General features: G+C 38.9%; 1 protein-coding gene across 2 annotated transcripts in view; it reads right to left on the minus strand.

Annotated features, from left to right (window-relative positions):
* Nucleotides 1–5,005: 5,005 nt before the first annotated feature.
* Nucleotides 5,006–25,601, minus strand: part of LOC143888862 (villin-3-like) — a 47,255-nt gene continuing 26,659 nt past the window's right edge. For both annotated transcript variants that reach the window (XM_077393277.1, XM_077393308.1), the window contains 4 exons: nt 25,098–25,163; nt 12,298–12,556; nt 6,033–6,259; nt 5,006–5,481 (listed from right to left, as the gene is read on the minus strand). In XM_077393277.1, coding sequence (XP_077249392.1) covers nt 5,368–5,481; nt 6,033–6,259; nt 12,298–12,556; nt 25,098–25,163 — 666 coding nt within the window. In that variant the 3' untranslated portion in view covers nt 5,006–5,367. The remainder of the gene's footprint in view (nt 5,482–6,032; nt 6,260–12,297; nt 12,557–25,097; nt 25,164–25,601) is intronic.

Genomic DNA, 25,601 nt, shown 5'->3' on the forward strand with positions numbered 1-25,601 from the left:
TCGCCCAAAACTCTTCAAAATTATTAAATAAATGGCATAAGAGACCAGATGCTTGCACTTGGGCGGACGAGGTGCTCTTTGGACCTTCCGAATTCGTAACCAGGCACGAACCTTCTTTTATATCTCTGGTTATCCGTTGCAACAGAGCATAGTATGGGATCCTTGGCCCACTTCCTTGGATGGCGACTCTTCTTTGTTTAAGGTACGCCTCGAATCTGGGCTAGTCCCCGAATCGAGAGGTATCTCACCCTTTGTATCTCCACTCATGCTGTGAGGGGCACTTCTTTCGAGAGTTCCTTGGTAGAGCTCTCCATTCACGTGGATGATCCTGAGACTAGCTAGCGCGTGGGGCACGTCCCTCACCGCGCCTCTCTCTGATCGGGGTCCACATGTGTTAGTTCATGGCTTAGTCCACTATACACACGTACTATGAATCTCGTCATGTGTGATTATTGAAAAGTAGAAAGGTGCAGGTTCAAGGCTAAGTCCACCATGTACTTACACTACAATTCAGATAATCTATTTGGAAATTCAATTCTTCAGACATTTTCATCATGCACAATGTGACTAGAGCTCTCTGAGTTTGTGATGATTTGAAAATTGTGGGAGATTGTTGGAGTTTTTAATCCAATTAAGTTTCAAATATTAAAGATTGGGCTGAGGCTTTAAGGTGGCTTTTCATATTCCTTGGTACTCCAAGAGTCATTCACAAAAGGACAAAAGAGTTAGCCTTTCTTGGTGACTCTTTGTATTCCATTAATGGTGACTCTTTGGTTTTCTCATTTTAGTTGAATGCCTTGAGTGCTCTCATTAAGGGTGATTCCAAAATAATGAAGAGACTCTTGGCTAGCTTCTATTAAGAGAGAAAAGAGAGAAGAGAAAGTTCTCTACCATTGTTGTGGTGTGCGAAAGGAAAAGCCAACCAAGGGTTTGTCCCATAAGTCTTTTGGTGTGATTTGTTCTACCATTTTTGTGTGAGATTAAGATCTACACAAGAAGCCTCAAAGTGTTTTGTAGAGCCCGATTTGCTTAACTAGAGAGACTCGAAGCTTTGACTTCAAAGTGTTTGGTAGGTGCACACTAATACTTAGTTGTTGTTCCTGGAGACGGTTCGGTTGTCAGATCTTTGCACCAGAATAGGGCCGAATAACGTCTTAAGCAAAGCATTCGATGACGTACAACAGCTCTACAGTTATTGAGGATTATCTATTCACGGTTTGGCCTTTTCACTTTTCTCTAAGATTATATTATTGCATTTTTTCCATTTTATAGTTTCCCCTATTTGCACCAACATACTCTTCTTATGAAACAAACATGAAATGAGTCAATCAATCAAGACTTTGAGAGGTGCAAAAAGATATCACTACATTGTTAGAAGGCATTAGGGTGATCTAAACCCTTCCTTTACTAAGCTATTATGGAGATGAAAAATACTAGAAAGTTGTACAAGTCAATAATACCAATGTTCTCTCAATGACTTTTAAAGTGATAGTTAGAAAAGGATATTAACGTTCAAGTTCAATTATCAAATGGGCATATTGTACAAAGCTACTGGTTTTAGGTTATATCATCCACAATGGGCGAGCCACTCTTCTATTAGTCATGTATACGATGGCCCATTGCATGATGTATTCAACCAATTAGGGGATGGGGCAACAATTGCATGCACTACAATTTAGAATGATGGAATAAACTTTGATAGTGTGATCAATCAAATAGGACAATAATTTATCTTTGTTGTTCATTCATGCCATTGGAGCCAAAATAGAGAAGTAAATATAAGAATGCCATCGAAACTCCTTATTTTCTAACCCAAGAAGGATAAAGTTCAATTTATTTTCTCTTTTCAGATTTTGTAAGTGTAAGAGGGAGAGGTATCATCTTCAATGTCTTAAAAAAGAGTAATTTATCATTTAATAAGCAATTTTTTCCAGCACTACTTTCTAATATTCTATTTTATTTCTTTTCAAAGGAATTTTACATGCTAAAAGTTCCTTAAAACTTCAGATATTGGAGAAAACTAAAAAAAGACCGAGACTTGCATTCCCATCTGTAAGTATATGTGTATTATGAGTTTATCTGCTACAATACAATTTAATAATCTCATATATGATTTTAATAATTCACTTGATTATTTTTATGTCATTGATTATAAATAAATGGTAAAAAAAATTCAAAAACAAATAAGGAAAAAATAGTAATAATTTTTTTTTTAGATTTAAGTATGAACTCAAAGATTTTTGTGCACTAAAGATCTTTTATATTAGAGTAATTATTGGGTTTTTTATAATTAATTTTGTCACAAATAATATTTTTACACAAGTATATACTTTTATATATTGGACAAAATTATACGAGCAATGATAGATACAAGGGAGCCCTTGCATAAAGAGTGGCGAAAGGGCTATTCATTGGATCCACGTCATTTTCAGTTACATTTTAAAATTGGTTGAAAAAGAAAAAGCAGTTACATTTGATGACGTGGATCCAATCACGAGCCCTTTTGCGGCTCTTTATGCAGGGCTCCATTGTATCTATCATTCCTCAAATTATATATAACTCATTATTATACATGTGGGGCCCATTCACCATGGATTAGTCGATGTTCTCATATATCTTTTCCAAATAATATGCATCCAAACGGGATGTATATCTTTCTTGGAAGAAGCGATCTATTTCAGCTTTGGTGTACCGAACGACGAAAAAGATTTCCTTGGAAAGGAATGGAAGAGTAAAGGCTTTTCCCACAAAGGCTTTTCCTACCAGCCAAATGGGCCCTTAGTGAGGATTCCTCCTCTTATGTAGGGTAGTCTGTATCGACGCATTGATAAACTAACAATACTTCTCCGCCCTCTTTTCATCTTCTCACCCCATTTGTTTGTCTTTTCTCAATGTTTGCATCACCTTTTTCCTAAAATTGAAGTCATTTTCAGAAAAGGACAAACAAAAGGGGGTGAAAAATGCTGGGCAAAGGGTTTGAAATTTCATTTTCCTCTACCTTTTTTTAAATCCTAAAACTACACCCAAAATAACAAGCACTTTATCTTATTTTTTTCTCATTTCTTCCCATCCATGTTAGCACGAAGTATTATTAGTCATTTAGAACATGGCCTATGTCTTACACAATCAATATGCTTCATGTTTGGACTGAGCTCACATATGGGAAGTCCAATTTCCACCTAGGGGCCCAAAAAAAAAGTCTAGAACACATGATTTGGTTCATAAACATTCCAACATGGGCCTACTACGATGGTGTGAGTCAATTAGGCCCTATTTGACCACATGAAATCTCTGAAAAATTTTGGAAAGGAAAAATATTGATAAGATTTCCACTTTTTTTTTTTACACACCAACAAATATTAGTTGAACCCCAACACTATTCAATTTCTATTTATACTAGTGGACAACCCGTGAGATGCACGGGGCAAAAACTAAATAATTAGCCAAATTTTTTCAAATATACCTAAGATATTGAGAGATAGAAACAATTTTGCTAAAATCATGGGACGTAGTGGAGATTTTTTCTCCAATAAATAGAAACAATTTTGATAGTATATGGGATATTGAGTAATAGAAACAATTTTTCTGAAAACGTGGGTTATGGTGAGATTTTTTCTACAATCCAAATATATCACCTCATAGAGAGAGTTTTGGCATGCCACGTGGCGCACCCACGTCGTCCAGGATTATGTTTTACATATATATTATATTATATTATATGATGTACCTTCAACTTATAATGATATTCCTCTAAATTAACCATAATCATAACATTTTCATGAGGAAAGAAAAATTTTCCGCCATAAATGTTTTTCTTAAAATCCACATATGGCCTTGAGGTGTCTATTTGGTAGCAGCATTAGAGAAATCAAGAATAACTGGATTCTCGCTAGTTTTCTCCTTTTCCACAAACCCTTCGGTCTGTTTGGATGGACTAAAATGTGGGAAAGCAAAATTACATATTTTACAAATCCTAATTTTATATGCCATTTAGGGGCTGTTTGGATACATGGATTTTAGAATCATGGATATCCTCAAAATCGTAATTGGGAGAAGAGAGAATAAGGAGACCTATTGCTTCACTTCTCTTTAGAATCTTGGATTTTGAGTAAGAAATCTAGGTTTTAGAAATCTCTACCACATCCTGAGATTTCTGAAACCTGAAACCTGGAAACATATGATGATCTCCTGGTCTTTTGACAACGGAAAGAAGGGCGAGAAAACAGAAAACGACGGCTGGTCTCCTTCTCTCCCAACCATGATTTGGAGGAAATCCAAGATTCTAAAACCCGCGTATCCAAATGGCCCCTTACTATTCACATTGTCAGACATTGTTTTTTTTCGTAAGTGAAATGATATCCCCCCCTCTTCCGACTGATAAAATCACCCCCAACGTTATACGTTCCTTTAAAGACAAAGAAAAACGTTAAAGGGGTGGATTTATCCCCAAGCGTGAAACATTCTCACAGTAACAGTTGGCTGTGTAATATCATTTCCCGTTTTGTAAAAATTTCAAATAGAAGCCCTTTTGCACTGTTTGACTTTCCTCTCAAATCAAGAGAAAAAGGAAAGTAAAGATATGTGAATCCATATTACTTCCCTTCTATTTCTAAGTTATGTGCATCCAAACAGACCCAACGACCCAACGATGAAAATTTCTCCTAAACAACCACTCCCCTTGCCACTCCATACATGCAGAGCAATTCTGCACTATAATTTTGCATGTATCAATTCAACCAATCAGTTTTTGGATCTCACACAGATACATGTATGTGCAATCAAGACCATTGGTCTTGTAAACTATAATAAGGCGTTTGATGTCCTTGCCCCATGACGAGCAGCAATCCAATCTTTAAGATAAAACCTACAAAATTCAACAGTCTAGCTTTTCTGGGCCCAACCCTAAGCAAGGATTGATGGATCAAGGGTTGGGATCATCCTATCAAGTTGTGGCCAGTTGATCAATGGAACAAACAATCTTATCAATTAAGGCACAAAGAAAAGGTAGCAGAGATCAACCTTACATTGAATGTATATATTTTATATAAAAAACTAATACAATATACACCTAATCCATCATCAAACTTACACCATACAGACCTACTATTCCTATAATAAATACACTAAAAATAAGGCAAATCCAGTGAGCAATGGAGATGGGATTCACTCTCATACAAATCAAAGAATGACCTACTAACAATAAAAGAAGAAAAATGAAATAAGGCATTACCAACAGCAGTTTTCATCATGGAGAAAGAGCAAACTAGAACAAACCACCATATTTTTCTCAACCAAAAGCCATCAAGGAATAAGAAATGAAAAAGGAATGGGTACCAAATAGCCATTCCTTCACTTGAATACACCATTCTAGAAGAGATCCACCTTCTTTTTCTGCATGTCTTGTTTCCACTTGGGCTGTCTATAGAATGCCTCTTTAGTCATCCCCAATACGGTCTGGAACTCCGTCTCAGAGAGATAAGCCTATGAAAAAAATTAATGAGATAAGATTAGTCCACATGAAAAAGGTTTTGCCCATCATCGGTTTCTTCTTTTTTATTTTGATGTAGATGTAACTGGGCTATAAAACATTTGTAGTGTGTGTTCAGTTGCTGCACTTTCTAATGGATTCCACTGGAAAGGATTGCTTTTAGGCTAAAAGACAGAACTTCGGATGTATTGTTGGGCCACTTCAGTGGCGTAAGAAAATGACATGGAGGGAAAGTTGGGCATAATTTTTAGCTTTCAAAATCTTGCTGTGAGAAAATGATTTTGAGCTTAGGAAAAGGAAAACAACTTTTGGTCTTGGATTCCTTTCCTTTTCCTGACAACAAAACGACCATTTTTTATTCATTTTCCATTACAACAATATTTTTGGGCATGGATTCTTTTCTTTTTCTTGACAACAAAATGACCGTTTTTTTATTCATTTTCCATTCGTTTTGCCAGGTAATATTTTTTCCTTTCCCACCAAAGTTAATCAACTAACACACCGTCGGGAAAATGAAGCTGGTAAAGTAATAAAAATTGAATACCTCTCTTCGCTTGTAATCAATTCCGCTGGCTGGATTTGTGGACTTGGATTTCACACATTCATAACTGAATGTAGTTTCGCTCCCATTCTTGTCTAATTGTGCATCCTCCAACGAGGAATCTTCACCATTGCTTTCTGATATGGATACTCCCTCAATGATCCCCTTGATATCTTGAACTTTTTGCGAATTCTCCACCTCAGAGTGAGTGTTTTCACTCTTTGCCTCATCTGAAATGGGTTATGAATAGTCTCTTAATAGACAAAGAAAAAGTAAAGTCTGTATTCGACTTTTAAAAAATGGCTGAAAATATTTATATAACAGTGGTAACTACATTTCCTGAGGATCTTTACTAACCGAATTTCTTCCCGGGAGAAGATAGACAGACAACATATGACTCTCATGACTAAGGGTGTCAATTTTGGCTCGAGCGAGCTCCGAGCTCGGCTCGGTAAAAGCTATGCTCGAGCTCAACTCGAATCCTTAACGAGCCAAGCCCGAGCTAGGCTAGGCTCGGCTCGGCTCAGCTCGTTAAGGATTTAATATATTTAAATATATATTATATATTAATTTATATACTAAAAGGGTTGTCCAGGGAGTGAAAGGAGGAGGCAAAATATGTCACTTCTTTTTTGGTACCCCATTTGTTACTTGGACCACCCCCCGTGGTGTAAAAAGAGTAGTCAAATTACACTAGATAGAGTTGTCCAAGGAAGATGAGGGTGTGAATGTATCATTGACCTTAATATAACCCAAGCTCGGGAAGGCTAAGGCTCGCAAGCCGCTCGGGAAGGCTAAGGCTCGCGAGCCGCTCGTGAGCCTGGCCGAGCCGAGCCGAGCTTTTGAGCTTAACGAGCCGAGCCGAGCTGGGCCAAGCTCGGCTCGGCTCGTTTACACAACTACTCATGACCTATTTCACAAGTACTGAAACACAAAAGTGAATTGCCCTACGGTATGAAAAATAGTACATTTTTTTAGTTTCTAGAAGCAGGTGTCTCTCACAAATGTTGATCATACTATTTTTTTAGATGACCATGGTAAAGGTCAACAAATTCTAGCAACAATGATTTAAAAATATCAGTAAGTCCATAATGCAAATATAATGCATTTTAATACGACAATAGAAGTACCCATGATTTTCATAGTGTTGGAAGATAGTTCATGTAAGATTTGTATAAATTTTGGTTGGGTGGTATTCAATCTGAGAAATCAATAATGCAAACGACACTTTTAGATAGATAGAGACATTTTTTATGCACCTGACATATAGAGGAAAGTGTTTCTACTCGGCCGAGTAGAAACACTTTCCTCATATATATATATATATATATATATATATATATATATATATATATGAGAGAACATTTCCTACACACTTGTGTAGGTAAGTTACCTACACACTACCTTAAAATACAGTGGGGGCCCACATTGTTTGGGTGATCCAAACAATTCATTTGAATGGTCCTCACATAGATAGGGTGTCCACAAAAAATCAGATCCATATGATCATCCTAACCATTCAAACTATGGAGGCAAAAAATGGACTAATTTGTGAAGGTTTATACACGTCCATTTTACCTCCACAAATCGTAGGGTTGGGATGATCCTATGGATCTGATTTTTTGTGGACACCCTATCTATGTGAGGACCATTCAAATGAATTGTTTGGATCACCCAAACAATGTGGGCCCCCACTGTATTTTAAGGTAGTGTGTAGGTAACTTACCTACACAAGTGTGTAGGAAATGTTCTCTCTCTCTCTCTCTCTCTCTCTCTCTCTCTCTCTCTCTCTCTCTCTCTATATATATATATATATATATATATATATATATATATATATATATATATATATATATATATATATATATATATATATATATATATATATATATATAGAGAGAGAGAGAGAGGAAAGTGTTCCTGAGCTCGAGCTCAGATAAGCTTATCCGAGCTTACACATGTGGCCCCACATTTTTTGGGGCATCCAAAGCATTCAATTGGAAGGCCCTTCCATGGATAGGATGTGTACCAAAAATCAAATCAATAGGATCATCCTAACCCAATCAAAGGTTGAGGGGAAAGTGGATAGACATTGTGTGTCCGTGTTTCAGCCCATTTTTTCTCTCCACAAATGGCAGGGTTAGGATGATCCTATAGGGCTGATTTTTGGTACACATCCTATCCATGGAAGGGCCTTCCAAATGAATGCTTTGGATCACCCCAAAAATGCAGGCCACATTTGTTTTTTAGCTCAAGCTCAGATAAGCTTATTTGAGCAGCTGCTTCAAAAACTCATGTGGCCCCACATTTTTTGGGTGATCCAAAGCATTTATTTGGAAGGCCCTTCCATGGATAGGGTGTGTACCAAAGATGAGCCCCTTAGGATCATCCTTAGGGGTGAGCATTATTCGGTTAAAATCGAATAACCGAACCGAACCGAACCGAACAGAATTGGTCGGTTCGGTTCGGTTTTTTTCTTTTCGGTTCGGTTTCGGTTTTTTTTTTTGGAAATTCGGTTATTCGGTTTCGGTTTTCTCAAAAACAAATTCGGTTAACCGAATAACCGAGATTATGGATGAAAACCATTTTTTCCAAAAAAAAGTGCTATGTGTGCACTCCGTAGAATGATCAAACCGTCCATTTGATTGATCACAACTTAATTAGGTTGTGCTCAAAAAATCATTTCGATCGGATGATCCTAGCCCTCCGATCCAAACTGATATTTTGATTTTTTCCCTCTTTTTCTCCCACAATTCGATTATTCGGTTATAACCGAATTTTTATTCGGTTCGGTTTCGGTTACCGAAATTTGGTAACCGAAATTATTTCGGTTACCAAATTTCGGTCTATTCGGTTCGGTTTAAACCGAATAACCACCCCTAATCATCCTAACCCTGCCATTCTTGGAGGAAAAAATGTTCAGAAACAGTGTGTCCATTTTCCCCTCTACCTTTGATTAGGGTAGGATGATCCTATAGGGCAGATTTTTGGTACACACCCTATCCATGGAAGGGCCTTTCAAATGAATTCTTTGGATCACGCCAAAGAATTCATGGATAGGGTGTGTACCAAAAATCAAATCAATAGGATCATCCTAACCCAATCAAAGGTCGAGGGGAAAATGGATAGACACTGTGTGTCCATGTTTCAGCCCATTTTTTCCCTTCACAAATGGCAGGGTTAGGATGATCCTATAGGGCTGATTTTTGGTACACACCCTATCCATCAAAGGGCCTTCCAAATGAATGCTTTGGATCACCCCAAAAATGTGGGGCCACATTTGTTTTTTAGCTCAAGCTCAGATAAGCTTATTTGAGCAGCTGCTTCAAAAACTCATGTGGCCCCACAATTTTGGGGTGATCCAAAGCATTTATTTGGAAGGCCCTTCCATGGATAGGGTGTGTACCAAAACTGAGCCCTTTAGGATCATCCTAACCCAGCCATTTGTGGAGGGAAAAAATGTTCATAAACAGTGTCTGTCCATTTTCCCCTCCACCTTTGATTAGGTTAGAATAATCCTATAGGGCTGATTTTTGGTACACACTCTATCCATGGAAGGGCCTTTCAAATGAATTCTTTGGATCACCCCAAAAATGTGGGCCACATGAGTTTTTGAAGCAACTGCTCAGATAAGCTATCTGAGCAGCTGCGCAGGAACACTATATATATATATATATATATATATATGAGAATAGAGTTCCTAAGGTGTCACCTCATATAGCTTATATGAGGTGGCGCTTAAAAACATAAGGGGCCCACTTTGTTTGGATGATCCAAAGCATTCATTTGATAGGCCCTCACATAGATAGGGTGTGCCCAAACATTAACTTCATAAGATCATCCTAACCCTTTCATTTGTGGAGGTTAAAATGGATGGGTATAAACCTCCATAAATCTGCCCATTTTTAACCTCCATAAATGGAAGGGTTAGGATGATCCTATGGACTTGATTTTTTGTAGGCACCATATCCATCTAACGGCCTTTCAAATGAGTGGTTTGGATCACCCCAAAAATGTGGGCCACTTATGTTTTGTGAGCGCCACCTCATATAAGCTATATGAGGTGATACCTTAGGAACTCCATTTTTAACCTCATATGAGAATAGAATTCCTAAGGTGTCACCTCATATAGCTTATATGAGGTGGCGCTTAAAAACATAAGGGCCCCACTTTGTTTGGATGATCCAAAGCATTCATTTGATAGGCCCTCACATAGATAGGGTGTGCCCAAAAATTTGACTTCATAGGATCATCCTAACCCTTCCATTTGTGGAGGTTGAAATGGATGGGTATAAACCTCCATAAATCTGCCCATTTTTAACCTCCATAAATGGAAGGGTTAGGACGATCCTATGGACCTGATTTTTTGTAGGCACCATATCCATCTAAGGGCCTTTCAAATGAGTGGTTTGGATCACACCAAAGATGTGGGCCCCTTATGTTTTGTGAGCGCCACCTCATATAAGCTATATGAGGTGACACCTTAGGAACTATACTCTCTCTCTCTCTCTCTCTCTCTCTCTCTCTCTCTCTATATATATATATATATATATATATATAGCAAAAGAGAAAAGGAGAGAATTATTTGAATTTCTCCCAAAATTCTATGAGAATTACACATCACTTTTTTTGACTTTTTTTAACAAAGGCACCAATTCAGCCCACATATTTTCAATCCTACCCCCTCCTTTATGCTTTTTAACAAAGGCACCCATTAAAACCACATAATTTCAATCCTATCCCCCTCCTTTATGCTTTTTTAATTATGGAAACCTCTATAGATTGGAGGGCTAGGATCAGCCTATGGGAATAATTTACGGGCATTACCTATTGATGTTGTGTTGCATCGCACGTGCCCCTTATATGAGGTGGCGCTCACAAAACATAAGGGGCCCACATTTTTGGGGTGATCCAAACCACTCATTTGAAAGGCCCTTAGATGGATATGGTGCCTACAAAAAATCAGGTCCATAGGATCATCCTAACCCTTTCATTTATGGAGGTTAAAAATGAGCAGATTTATGGAGGTTTATACCCATCCATTTCAACCTCCACAAATGGAAGGGTTAGGATGATCCTACGGACCTGAAGTTAATTTTTTGGGCACACCCTATCTATGTGAGGGCCTATCAAATGAATGCTTTGGATCATCCAAACAAAGTGGGCCCCTTATGTTTTTAACCGCCACCTCATATAAGCTATATGAGGTGACACCTTAGGAACTCTATTCTCATATATATATATATATATATATATATATATATATATATATATATATATATATATAGAGAGAGAGAGAGAGAGAGAGAGAGGAAACTGTTGGTGCGCTTAAGCGCCCAATCACATGGGTCCCACATTTTCTATGGTGATCCAAACCATTCATTTGCAAGGCTCTATCGTAGATAGGGGGTGTACCAAAAATCAGCTCCATAGGATCATCCTAACGCTCCATTTGTGGAGGACAAAAATGGGCAGATTTGTGGACAAACAAGGTCTGTCCATTTTGACCTCCACAAATGGATGGGTTAGGATGATTCTATAGAGCTGATTTTTGGTACACCCCCCATCTATGTAAGGGCCTTTCAAATGAATGCTTTGGATCATCCTAACAAAGTGGGCCCCCATGTGATTGGGCGCTTAAGCGCACCATAAGCTTGGTGAGCTTAAGCTCACCAACAGTTTCCTCATATATATATATATATATATATATATATATATATATATATATATATATATATATAGAGAGAGAGAGAGAGAGAGAGAGAGAAGTGTTCCTACACGATCGTGTAGATAAGTTATCTACTCCATCGGCTTAAAATACAGTGGGGGCCCACATTGTTTGGGTGATGCAAACCATTCATTTGATAGGTCCTCACATAGGTAGGGCATGACAGAAAAATCAGCTCCGTAGGATCATTCCAACCCTTCAATTTGTGGAGGTTAAAATGGACGGGTATAAACCTTCACAAATCTGTCCATTTTTTACCTCCACAGTTCGAAGGGTTAGGATGATCTTATGGAGTTGATTTTTTGGGCACACCCTATCTATGTGAGGACCTATCAAATGAATGGTTTGGATCGCCCAAACAATGTGGGACCACTGTGTTTTAAGCCGATGGTGTAGATAACTTGTCTACACGATCGTGTAGGAACACTAATCCCATAACTTATCTACACGATCGTGTAGGAACACTAATACCATTATGTTGTTCCTACCCATGAGCTATAACATAAAAGGGAAGAAACCTAATCATTATATTTTCCATACCGGTTGCATTGGGAGGGGAAGGACTTCTGCTGAACCGTATGGGAGAGGAGTCGGATTTTTCCTTCCTTTGTTCGGCTGTAAGAACTGAGGACAGAGCAGCTACAGCAGCAGCTCTCTGTGATCCTTCAGGTGAAGCACGAGATCTTGGTGCTGCAGTTTTTCCTCCAGCAGACGGATTAAATGCAGAAGATAAGGCTGCTAGAGCTGAAGACCTTTGGGTGGGTCCACCATGTTCTGAACCGTTAGATCTTCCGTGGCTCTGCAATATAAGCGCAAGTAGTAAATAACAACCAACCCCCTAATACTTGAAATTATGTTGCTTTTGGAGTGGGACCCACATGAAATTCATTAGTTTTTCTTCTATGGAGGATATCCATTCCGTTAAAAAGAAGCGAAAACAAAATGTGGATCAGGGCCATGGAAAATCAACAAACATTTAAAAATAGCTTGCTATATAGATTTATTTAGACAAATGATATTGGCACTACCATGTTTTAATATTTGCACTTACTCATCTTATCTTTTATTATTTAAAAAGCTGCCGAAGGTTATTACAGTTCCTAAAGAGCTTTCAGAAGCCAATTAAAACAGAAAAGACAAGCGACTTTGTGCAGTTATAAAAACATGGTGGTGCCAATATCACTAGCCTTTATTTAATCTTTATTTTTATTTTTATTTTTTGAATGGTAATATTTAAACAGTATGGAGTTGAAACTTATGGTAAAACAAGCAAGCGCATTCTGAAAATAGGTGACCATAGCTTGCACAGAGAAATAAATCCCTTGGAAAAATATAAAAAACTGGGATAACATGCTTCTGATGATACTGAATATGTTGTGATGCTCACAAGAAGTAACTTTATTAGCACATAAAACAGAATACAAAAGTGACAAGCTAAACAGTAGCTTTCAAATGCAAAATAGGTAATACTTTAGAAGAAAGATAGGTGAGACACCAATTAGGAAATGATCAAAGCCTTGAAAGCAATTCCACTTGCGCAACGCAAAGCATTTGACGTAGGATCATCTATGGGAGGCATGTTTGATAAAAGATTGCAGTAACTGAATTTAGAAGAATGGACATGGTTGTGGTCAAGATTTGGACAAAAAATAGGCTCAGTTTTGCTCGAGTTCATAATAGGATTGACTCTAGATTTGTTGGGTTTATTCACGTCACTTTGAGAAGATTGGAAAAATACAGGAACTGTCAATTAATATAATAATCCAGATCTGGCTAGATAAATCCATAACAGTAACAAAAAAACCTTGCGCAGAAAAATAATGGAAAGATGCAGAAGAGAATTCTAGCACATGCAACTTGTGGATATACAAAATGGAAGATCACATATGGAATAACACTGGAAATCAACTGAGAGTAGGATATTGGAATCAAAGAAAAAACTGACATTTGACAATGTTAAATACCTTGGATAGGGAAGGAGAATAAAGATAGATCTCCAAGGCAATCACACCATACAATGCCAAGGCAGTCACACCTTGGTCTTCTAACTCCTAAGGCAATCACACAATAGAATGCCAAGGAAATCACAGCTTAGAATGTAAGGCAATCACACACCTTAAGCAAAACGTTCATAAATCTTTTCCCGATTCATTATTTGTGTTCTCAAAATCTCTTGGGCATTTCAATATGTAGAGATGAGAAACATGAAGAAAATATGACTTCGGCTCCTTGTCAAATAGAACCTCTAAACACCAACACAAGTTAATAAAAAACTTATTTCCTATTCAAGACTGTCTAATGTAAAATAACTTGAAAAAGGAAACTAATCCTAATCAACTCAAACAATCAAAGTAGAAACTTAATGCTTAACAAAACTTTCTAAAGGACTCTAGTACCTATTAAGGAAGCTCAACTAGACTTTCTAAAATAACTCAGCCCAATTAACTCTGACTTTTCAAAATATAAAACGAAAAACCCCAAAATAATCCTGAGATTTTAAAAAATCATGATATTTTCATTTTTATCATTTATCGTGAAAAATATTGCGATAATTTCAAAATATTTTTATTTTAAATTTCATAAATTATATATATTTATATATTCTATATTTCCAGTTTTATATATTTTTAAATATTCTATTTTTAAAGTTTTTCCCGATATAAACCCGAAAATAACAAGAAAATTTAAAATCTCCTGAGAAATACACTTCCTAAGAAATTCTTGAGGCAGATATTTGTGACAATGACCACTAATCCTAACTCTTATTCAATTAAAATAGAAGCTGAGACTCTGAACTTCCATGTCAATGGCCCTTTAGTGCAAGTTTTGAGAATTGAGAATGGTGGAATGTGTCTTGCGGAAGCCACATGATCCTAGAACTTTCAAAAGCTCCCAGGGATGATCTCCTTGTTTGAATGTGGTCAAGGACGGTCCCCATCATCATTACTTTTGTTCGTATGTGTGTGCTTCCTTGTCAAGTGTCAACCACTTTAACATCTTTGCACTGCATTGGCTCGAACGTCTTGCGTACCACATGAATGTAAAGCAATAGTTTTGATGCTTCACAGAAAGCCCTTTTTCATCAGCCCCCATCTTTAGACCGACATCAATGCCCTAGCAAACATGCAAGGGCTACATCCATTGTTAAAGGGGTCTGGTTACATCAAACATGGTGAGAATTCTCTACGTAGAAGTCATGGAATATACAGCAAGAGATCTTCATACTGAGAACAGACCTCTTTGGAGCTTATTCATGAGATCTTTATACTACAATCAGTCACACCAAGTCTAGGTGCAACAACCAAAGGGAATTAAAAACAGTGGTGAGATCTGATTGCAACCAGAGACAAATGGTTAGAATTGGCTAGATGGAATGTCAGAGCAGGCAACATATTCGTCTGACAGACCTATGGTTCGAAGACAGACCCCTAGTATTTAAATCAGATTCTATAGACCAGATAGATATAAACCTCAAGATCAAAGATGCAATTCAGCCCTCAGGTCACTGGAATAAAAGCCAATCGTCTGATCATCTGCCTGCAAGTTGGACCAACATCCTCGCTCGAACATCTCTGCAGCTGAACAGCCATCTAAAAGAACTGATTTGGTGTCCATCCTCTCAAGGCTGGTTCCCTACACACTCAGCATGGCACCAAATAAGATCCAGAAGTCAGCAAATTCGTTGGTTCACAACAACACGGGGATCCTTTCCATCTAAAATTCAAGTATTTAACCCGTACGGGTTTTGATGGGGACAATCGCAGGGCCATATTTTAATTTTTGAAGTGTGTTTTAGGTGTCTTTTAAGTCCTTTAAGTTATAGTAGGGATATTAGAATCTTTTTACATGAAAATAGCTTAAGTTCTTTGAGTTATGTATGTTTTAAAGAGGGCCCCCCACATGTGTATTACGGGATTTTTGAGTAGGGAGCAAGCAAGGGGGTATTTTGGTCCAAAAGTATTGGTTTTCTTCTTTAGGGTTTTAGAACTTTCTAGTTCTCTTCCTACTTGTATATTGTAAGGGGGGAGAGAGGCCCTACAAGTGTATTACGGGATTTTTGAGTAGGGAGCAAGCAAGAGGGGTATTTTGGTCCAAAAGTATTGGTTTTTTCCTTTAAGGTTTTAGAACTTTCTAGTTCTCTTCCTCCGTAAGCCTTAGGGCACATTTGAGGATGCTATGTTATGTATGGATGAATGAATGAAAAGATTTTGTGTATGGGCACTTTTGAAGTTTTTTCCTCTTCTGTGGATGCGATGTCTACTCCTTGCAAAGGTGTGATGCCTTGATCTTTACCAAGGTGCAATGCCTAGGAACACCTTGGTGTGATGCCTTGGGTTTGTAGTTGGTGAGATTCCAACCTTTCTATCTATCTCTTTCATGATATTTTTTTTTTAGTTTTTTCTCCCATAACCCACCTTCCCAAAACCCTAAACCTAACTCGCATCTTTCTTTCCACCTATCCTCTACCCAAAACCCCAAGAATACCCATAAAAAAAATCCCCAACCTTAGAAACACCATTCAAACCCATTCATGCCTTGTGCCCTTTTCATTTTTTTACAAAGAACGGTGCAACAGAAAAATGGAAGACAAAGGCATTGAAGTTCGATACATTCCCCAAGATGAAGATGAAACTTGGCATGGTACTGGTCTAGCTTTAGAGGGGCTGTTGGAATTATATGCTTGACCACTTGATCACCTCTTTTCTTGGAGCTTGCTACATTCATGCTTGGAGATTGCCACCTTTACCAATGAGACTTGCTACATTGACTCGGCTAAATTGGGACCTGCTACATTCTAACTGCTATATTGGATATCTGCTCTCTTGGGAGTTTATAATCATGTGACTTGCTTTTATTTTGGAATTGTATGTCATTTACTTTATGGGAAATGATATCAGCATAACCATGCTTTAATAATTGCACAAAACTCAGCTTGTCTTTTCCTTTTTAATTGGTTTGTAAGAGTTTTTTGGGAACTGTAATAACCGTTGACAGCTCTTTAATGATAAAAGACAAGATGTGTTAGTGCAATTATCAAAACATGGTTGTGCCGATATCATTTCCCATTATTTACATTTTACATTTGATAGTGTGTTAGTGATTGCTTAGGAAAGCTAAGCAGAGTTAAGAAGTGTTAATCTTGGATTTGAGATGTAGCCTATAATTAGGGCATTGTATCTTGTACTACAACAAGCCATTTAGTGAAATTTGAAGTCATTTGAGTAGTACAACTTGAATCTTATTTTCTCCATCCATCTAGTTGGTTTCATTCCAACATCGAGCTTAGACTTGTTGACATATGGGATTGTTGGAATCAGGATACACGGGTTTTTGGAATGCACAAGCATCAGTTTACATATGCCCAATAGAACCTACAGTATTCTTACCTGATTTCTCTACAAGTTGACAAGATACCACCTCTTGAGGAAGAACTGAAAGTCTATTAGAGAAGGATCCTTTTTGACAATCCTTCAACAACAAATAAAACCAGGAAGAGGTGGACATGAGCTCATGATAACCACAAATAGAGCTTGTTGAATATGGTCATATATGTGGGCAACTCCCATGTGGAGAGGTATTATTGTCTTTCTATGTATCCACCTATCTCACTCATATAGATTCATAGTATATTCGTGTGAGAGATAATATACTCTCTCTCTCTCTCTCTCTCTCTCTCTCTCTCTCTCTCTCTCTCTCCATTGTAACTCAACATGGTATCAGAGCTTCTTCACGCCAGCCCTTCCCCAACCCTAACTAGTGCCGCAACATCCTAATCCCCTTTCCAACATCCTAGTGGTGCAACACCCTAATCACTAACCCTAACCAGGAACACCACTCCCTTTCTCTTTTCCCCAATATCGCACCACCCAAACCCTATTGTTTTTCCATCTTGGTGTCTCTTTTCAATCTTACAGACCCTTCACATCCTCAAAACCTAACTCTAACGGTCTAACCTCAAACCCTAACCCTAAATTCTACTACTCATGATCTAAACATTCATCCTCTCTTCTTTTGATTATTTTCTGCAAGTATTGGTGTATGGATGTACTGTAGTTGGTTCCTTATTTCCTGGACAGCGTGTTGATGTATGCGACCTCGTGTGTGGTTGTTCTAGTTGGTGTATGCAATCTTGTCTGATGGTGCTTGGTTATTGGTCACTTGTTAGTGACTTGTGATTTGTATTCGTGGTGGTATTTGTGGTAGGTCTGTGGTCATTACAGTGCGATTCGCGTGGCCTATTCGTGTGCAGACAGCATCTGTAGATGCGGTTGTTGGTGGCGTGTTCATGATTTGATGGTGATTAGTTGTTGGCGGCACTTGTCGTTGGTTTGGCGTTACTTGTTGGTGGCTTTATTTATTTAGTTGTTGTTGGTGATATAAGTGCATGCCAACTGTTTGATGGAATGTCTGAGAGAATTTTTTTGTTGGCTTTTATAGTGCTCGTTTGTAACCCGTTACTTGTCTTATTGATGGTGTATGTTGGGTCTAGTGATATTGGTGGTCGTTTGTTGGCGGCTTGATTTTCGGTGTGTTATTCGTAGTTGATATTCGTTGGTGGTGGATGTTAGTAGATTCGTGGATTTGTTTGTGGTTGTTCATGTGGCATCTATGTTTGGGTGAATAGCAACCCATTCATTCCTTTGTGGCTGGTGTTGTGGTGTTACCGTTTGTTTGTATTGTTGTGATTTCGTGCAGCTATTCACAATGGCCACGTCCTCTACTGTTTCTGGTTCTCTTCCTATGATCTCCATGACTTCGATCAAACTTGACGGATCTAACTACCCTGCATGGAGTCGGGTTGTTAAGCTTTATCTCCGTGGTCAGGGGAAATTGAGTTATATCACTTTAGACCCACCATCACCTAAGGACTCCACCTATGACAAGTGGAGCCAGGAGGATGCTAGTCTTCAGTCCCTGTTATGTCATAGTATGGAGCCCAAGATTGCTAGTCATATGTTGTTCCTGGAGTCCTCGAAAGCTGTCTAGTTACGTGCAAAGACACTCTACTTAGGAACCAACAATCTTACGAATATTTGTGCTGTGTATTCGGACCTCCTCAAATCGAAGTGGGGCGAGCGATCTGTTTCTGAGTATTACTCTGAGTTTGTCGGCTTCTGTGAGTAGCTAGACTCTTACTTGCCGCCCTCTACAGATCCTGTTGTGCTCGCCAAACAAAAAGAGGAGCTACGTGTTGTTCAGTTTTTGGATGGTTTAGGAAGAGAGTTTCTTCCTATTCGACAACTGATAGTGGGTGAGGGTAGTTTATCATCTCTTGATGTAGTTTTCTCTCTTGTTCAGCAAGCTCTTCGGGTTGATGTTCCTGATGATCTTGTTAGTGAGCGATCTGCTTTAGCTGTTCAGTCTGGTTATGGTCGCGGTACTCGTGGTGGTCATGGCCATGGTCGCCGCGGATCTGGTAGAGGCTTTGGACGTGATTTAGGGGGAGGCCGTGGTACTGGTGGTCGTGGATCCCGTTATTGTACACACCGTGGCATGGAGGGTCACACTGTCGACTACTACTATGACTTGCATCCAGAGTTACGACCCCCACGAGCTGCACATCACGTTTCTGGGACTCCCACATCGAGTTCGACGGCTGTCTCTTACACGCCTAGTTCTTCTGATACACTGGTTATTTCTCGTACTGAGTACGAGAATCTGCTGCGCCTACAGGAGAAAGGGAAACAACCCATTGCCACCCATGCGACGGAAGATAGCAACCCATCCTGTTCTCTTAGTCACACCAGGTCATGGCTCATTGATTCTGGAGCCTCCCATCACATGACGGGTAACACTAGTCTTCTTAGCTCATTTAACCCTACTTCCACTTCAACATCAGTTACTTTGGCTAATGGGGGTTTGTGCCCTATCTCTGGTGTAGGGAACACATCTCTTGGTTCTAATTTATCTATCTCATTTGTTTTATGTGTTCCTAGTTTTCCTTGTAATCTTCTTTCTGTTAGTCAAGTTACTTGTCGTCTTAACTGTTATGTGACCTTCTTTCCCTCTTATTGTTCTTTTCAAGATCTTCCGACTGGGAGGAGGATTGGAACAGGCCATGAGGTGGATGGACTCTACTATTTTGACGATGATTCTCCACCCACTGCGTTGCGCACTTCAGTTGATTCGTTCATGTGGCACTGCCATCTTGGTCACCCACCAGCAGATCGTCTACAATATTCTTCAGTTGTGTCTAGTCCTGTTAGTCAGTTTTATTGTGAGTCTTGTCAGTATGGAAAGCACCATCGTGTCTCCTTTCCGTCACGTTCTGTTAGTCGTGTTTCGCGTCCGTTTGAGCTAGTGCATTCTGATATTTGGGGTCCATGTAGAACTCCATCTTTATTTGGATATCGATATTTTATTGTATTTGTGGACGATTATTCAAGAATGTCTTGGTTATATGTAATAAAAGATCGTTCAGAAGTTTTTTCTATGTTCCGTTCTTTTTATGCTGAGATTATTAACCATTACTCATGTTCTCTTAAATACTTGCGTACTGACAATGCACGTGGATACTTCTCTGCTTCAAATGGGTTTCGGGAATTTCTATCTAGCCATGGCATTATTCATCAGTCGTCGTGTGCTCATACCTCTCAGCAAAATGGTGTTGCTGGGAGGAAAATTAGGTATCTTGTAGACATGGCGAGGACTCTCCTTTATCAAATGCGTGTCCCAAAGTCATATTGGGCTGATGCCGTTCTCACATCATGTTTCCTAGCCAATCGTCTTCCATCATCAGTTCTCCAAAACCGTTCTCCATTTTCAGTTTTAAATCCATCTGGTAATCCCTTCCCTTTACTTCCTCGAGTCTTTGGTTGCACATGCTTTGTTCATGATCTTACCCCTGGACTCGATAAGTTGGATCCACGCGCTATCAAATGTGTATTCTTGGGATATTCTCGTACTCAGAAGGGCTATAGATGTTATAGTCCTCAACTTCGTCGTGTCTATGTGTCTGCCGATGTTTCGTTTTTTGAGGATACCCCTTATTTTACTGATTCTGTTTCTATATTAGTTCCTGCTTCTCAGGTTCCTCTACCATTACCCGTACTAGTCCCGAATTTGTCACATGTGGAACAATCCAAGCCACTGTAGGTTTATTCTCGTCGGGGTGAGCAATCTTCACTGCCCTCATGTCCATATGACACCTCATGCCCACTAGCTCCCTCACAGCTCGCAAGACTCCCTACTGCTCCAGAGGTAACTGTTTTTCTTGATGAGGCCCCTATTTCATCTCGTACACGCTCTCGCTCTACACATCATCCCATTTCTAACGTGGTTTCTTATGCTCATCTTTCACCCACTTATAGCTCTTTTTTATCATCTATGTCCTCTGTTTCTGTTCCACGTTCTGTTGTAGAGGCTATGGCCCATCTAGGTTGGCGAGCAGCTATGGAGGCAGAGATGGATGCTATGAAGTCGAATCATATGTGGCGCTTGGTCCCTCTTCCTCCAGGGGCGCAGGTAGTAGGCTGCAAGTGGGTGTACACAGTAAAATACAAACCAGATGGGACAGTAGAGAGATTGAAGGCTAGATTGGTTGCAAAGGGGTATACACAGACTTACGGCAATGATTATATGGAAACCTTTTCTCCTGTTGCCAAAATCCCATCAGTACGAGTTTTGATATCTCTTGCAGTGAATATGTCATGGCCTCTCTATCAGCTTGATGTCAAGAATGTCTTCTTGCATGGTGATCTGCATGAAGAGGTGTATATGGAGCAACCTCCTGGGTATGTTGCTCAGGGGGAGATGAAGCAAGTTGTTTGCAAGCTACAAAAGGCAATACATGGCTTTAAGCAATCCCCTCGTGCCTGGTTTGGAAGATTTAGTGAGGCAGTGATACGATTTGGCATGAAACATGTGTCGTAGACCATTCGGTGTTCATCTCTCAGAGCAATGATGGTAGGATCTTCCTGATTGTCTATGTTGATGATATCATAATTACAGGGAGTGGCAGTGTAGGTATACAGAGGCTGAAGGACTTTCTTCAGAAGAAATTTTGCACCAAAGATCTTGGTCGCCTGAGATACTTTCTAGGGATAGATGTAGCACATTCGCGTGGAGGGCTATCTTTATCACAAAGAAAGTATGCACTGGATATATTGGAGGAGACTGGTCTTCTGGGAGCAAAGCCAGCCGAGACTCCTATGGACCCAAATGTCAAGCTTTCACCTGATCAAGGGGAGTTAATAGAGGATCCATGCAGATACAGACGTTTAGTTGGGAGGTTGATTTACCTCACTGTCACACGTCCGGATATCGCATATGCAGTTGGTGTAGTTAGTCAGTATATGAGTGCACCACGAACATCTCATTGGTCAGCTGTTATTCAAATAGTGAAATATCTTAAGAAAGCTCCTGGTAAAGGACTCCTCTTCAGAAAACATAGCCACATGAGGATTGAGGGATATTCAGATGCAGATTGGGTAGGATCTCCTGCAGACAGGAGGTCTACAAATGGTTATTGGACTTTCGTTGGAGGTAACCTAGTTTCTTGGAAAAGCAAGAAACAGGAAGTTGTTTCAAGGTCAAGTACCGAAGCTGAGTACAGAGCCATGGCCTATACAAGTCACGAGTTGATCTGGTTGAGGTCATTCATGTCAGAGATTGGGTTGCCCTACTCATCACCTGTGACGCTCCACTGTGACAATAAGTCCGCCATTCATATAGCCATGAATCCAGTCTTCCATGAGCGGACAAAACATATAGAGGTGGATTGTCACTTCATTCGTCATCAGATCCAAAAAGGGGAGATTTGCACTGTGTTTACAAGATCAAATGATCAAATAGCGGACATGTTTACAAAACCATTGAGCAAGGCTAGATTGAACGATTTATGTAACAAGCTAGGAATGCATGATATACATACTCCAACTTGAGGGGGAGTGTTGAATATGGTCATATATGTGGGCACCTCCCATGTGGAGGGGTATTATTGTCTTTCTATATATCCACCTATCTCACTCATATATATTCATAATATATTCGTGTGAGAGATAATATACTCTCTCTCTCTCTCTCTCTCTCTCTCTCTCTCTCTCTCTCTCTCTCTCTCTCTCTCTCTCTCTCTCTCTCTCCATTGTAACTCAACAGATCTAATTCTTGGAGATCACTTTACTCCAACCGATTAGGAATTAGAACCGCGTTGTCTCAAGAGAAATGTACATGCACTGCCGCTTCTTCATGATGCGATACCAGTTATAAGAATCTACGCTTACGAGCAAAGCAATCGGCCTATTGTCCATTGTTTAGAGCCAAGACAGGTCATGGTAACTTTTTAGTATCCACCACAATGTCTACTCAACAGGATCACACCCAACTTCTCTTACCAATTGATGGAGATAGGCAGCAATGGGAGCTGATGGCATGTTCAAAACAACACATAAGAAATTACATTCTGCAAGACTTTGGACTAATGCGATGGACAATCTCCTAAGATGAAGCAAACTCAAAACATACCATATGCTATAGGCCTAAGCAAAATCTTCCTCGAAAGAATGAATGCTTTTATTTTCTATAGCCAATGCATCCCCCACACTTTATGCAAACACCATGACCACCAGACAAGGGATGGGCCATTCAGTCAGCCTACACTCATGGAAGAAGAACGTGATAGCTATTCAACTAAAGAGGGTGAAAAATAATGGACAACCAAAATGGAAGCCCCTTCCTGAATTTCTATTTTCCATTATGACCTCATTTACAACTCTATACGTCTTCGGTTGAAGATTGTTTTCTGACTTGCTTGATTGTTCTGCTACAAGCCAGTTCGCTTCTTAGGAAATATAGACAAGAAAATCCACTATATGAATATTGTTTAAGTATAAAAGATAAATAACGCCATTCTCCAACAACTTAGCTTTTGGAGAAGTTGGTAAGTTAACATGGTATCAGAGTGAAAGGTCTCGAGTTCAAACCTCCCGGATAGCAAAAATCCACTTGCGATGGTCGGCCCAAAGTGGGACCACATGTGCCACATGTTTGCCAAGTGGGCCACACGTGCGGGGGAATGTTAAAGTATAAAGATAAATAATGCCTTTCTCCAACAGCTTAAGCTATTGGAGAAACATCTCTAATCCATTTTCTCTTTTAGGTAAAAAATCTGCCACATTCCTCTAGATCTGTGCTAGATCAACAGTCCAAAACCAGTGTTGCGGCACATTAACCAATTGACAGAGACACCTCTACTGGGTGACCAATGACATGAAAATTATATAGGGTGCTTTCTGAATAATGCATTTTAAATTGTTTGATTGTACAAACTAATATATGGCATAGTTGTCGATGACATACTATAGAAATAACATAGTGATATGCAACATAATCTAAAGAGTATTGATCTACAATATACACATACCAATATTGAATATGCATATCAGATTGTTTATATGGTCGAATACACAGAGAGTATGTTATCTTCACTTCACCTTAAATTTCTAAATGTTTAATATATGGAAACAAAGCCCTCACTTTCAATTGTAAAAACAAATGTACCCACGTACAGATAAAATGGTGTTATCCACTGGTTAATTATCATAAGGGGGTCTGTTAATGCAATTATGGGTTCTTTCATAAGGGGGCCTGTTAATGCAATTATGGGTTCTTGCCACATTCCATATGCTATTTTTATCAGATAAAATGGTGTTAAAACAAACATAGCAGATATCCACTGGTTAATTGTCATAAGGGGGGTCTGTAAATGCGATTATGGGTTCTCTCCACATTCCAAATGGCATTTTTATCTTTATTATATTCCCGGAAGGTATATTTCAGCTTATGATACCCCTGAGTGCTCTTCTATTTGGCGTTAATGCACACAAGAACATCTACTCTTTTGTTTAAAATAATTCCGCAACTTAATCATGCAAGAAATCTCATCTTGCATAGACCTGGAAAGCCATCATGACTATCAACAAGATTTAGTAGTGTATGAATTGAGAAGAAACTAATATTCTAGCCCACCAGCCTAAAGATTGTCAGATTCACCAAGGTTAACAGATTCTTCAATGGCATCAGAATCTGGGAAGGACAGATTCTGCCATCTCTCAGAAATTATGAGGTCCAGCTTGATTTTATGAAACATAAGTTCACAATAAATGACTCGCAAAGGAAGTAGACAGTTAATTTCTGCCAAAATCCCGTGTAAATAAATAGACAAATAATGTAGGTTAGAAACCATAAGGTCCTCAAAAATTTTATAACAGACTCATCTATTCACAGTACCGTTTACTTAAACAACAAAGAAAGTTCACATTTTTTTTTTTACTGGGAGTTTGGAACACCTTGAAGCATTTCACATCTGACAAAGAGAAAAGTTAAATCAAATCAAAAATTACCTCAGAAGCATGAGTGGCTACCCCGAAGAGATACAAGAGCTTCTTTTGAAATGAATTTCCCTGAGCCTGAATGTAAAGAGCAATTAGTAATCCATCAAACTATGGAATGCAACTGAAATGAGATAAGAAATACATTAAAAAAAATACAGGAAAAGATGACTATTGTTACATGCATCAGATATATATGATAAAACAACAGCTATACTTCAAGAGATACTTTTCAAAAATTATTGGTAAATGTAAGCTTAGTAGCTGTTCTTGACGTAAATAAATTACCTCTGTTTTTTTTTTTTGAATGGTAGCAGTTTCATTTTAAAATGTAACAGCCTCATGCAAAGCAGGGGTAAGGCTGCGTACATCTAGCCCTCCCCAGACCCCGCAATGGCGGGAGCCTTATGAACTGGGCCGCCCTTTTAGCAGTTTCATTTTTTTTTTAAATGACCGAGATGGTCGAAAAGGGGTAAAATAAAGACAGCTCTTGAGATTAGCATTTTGGTCTAAAAA

Source organism: Tasmannia lanceolata, unplaced genomic scaffold (assembly GCF_043159265.1).
Source record: "Tasmannia lanceolata isolate RefF3 unplaced genomic scaffold, GAP_Taslan_0.1 ptg000002l, whole genome shotgun sequence".
NCBI classification, from domain to species: Eukaryota; Viridiplantae; Streptophyta; class Magnoliopsida; order Canellales; family Winteraceae; genus Tasmannia; species Tasmannia lanceolata.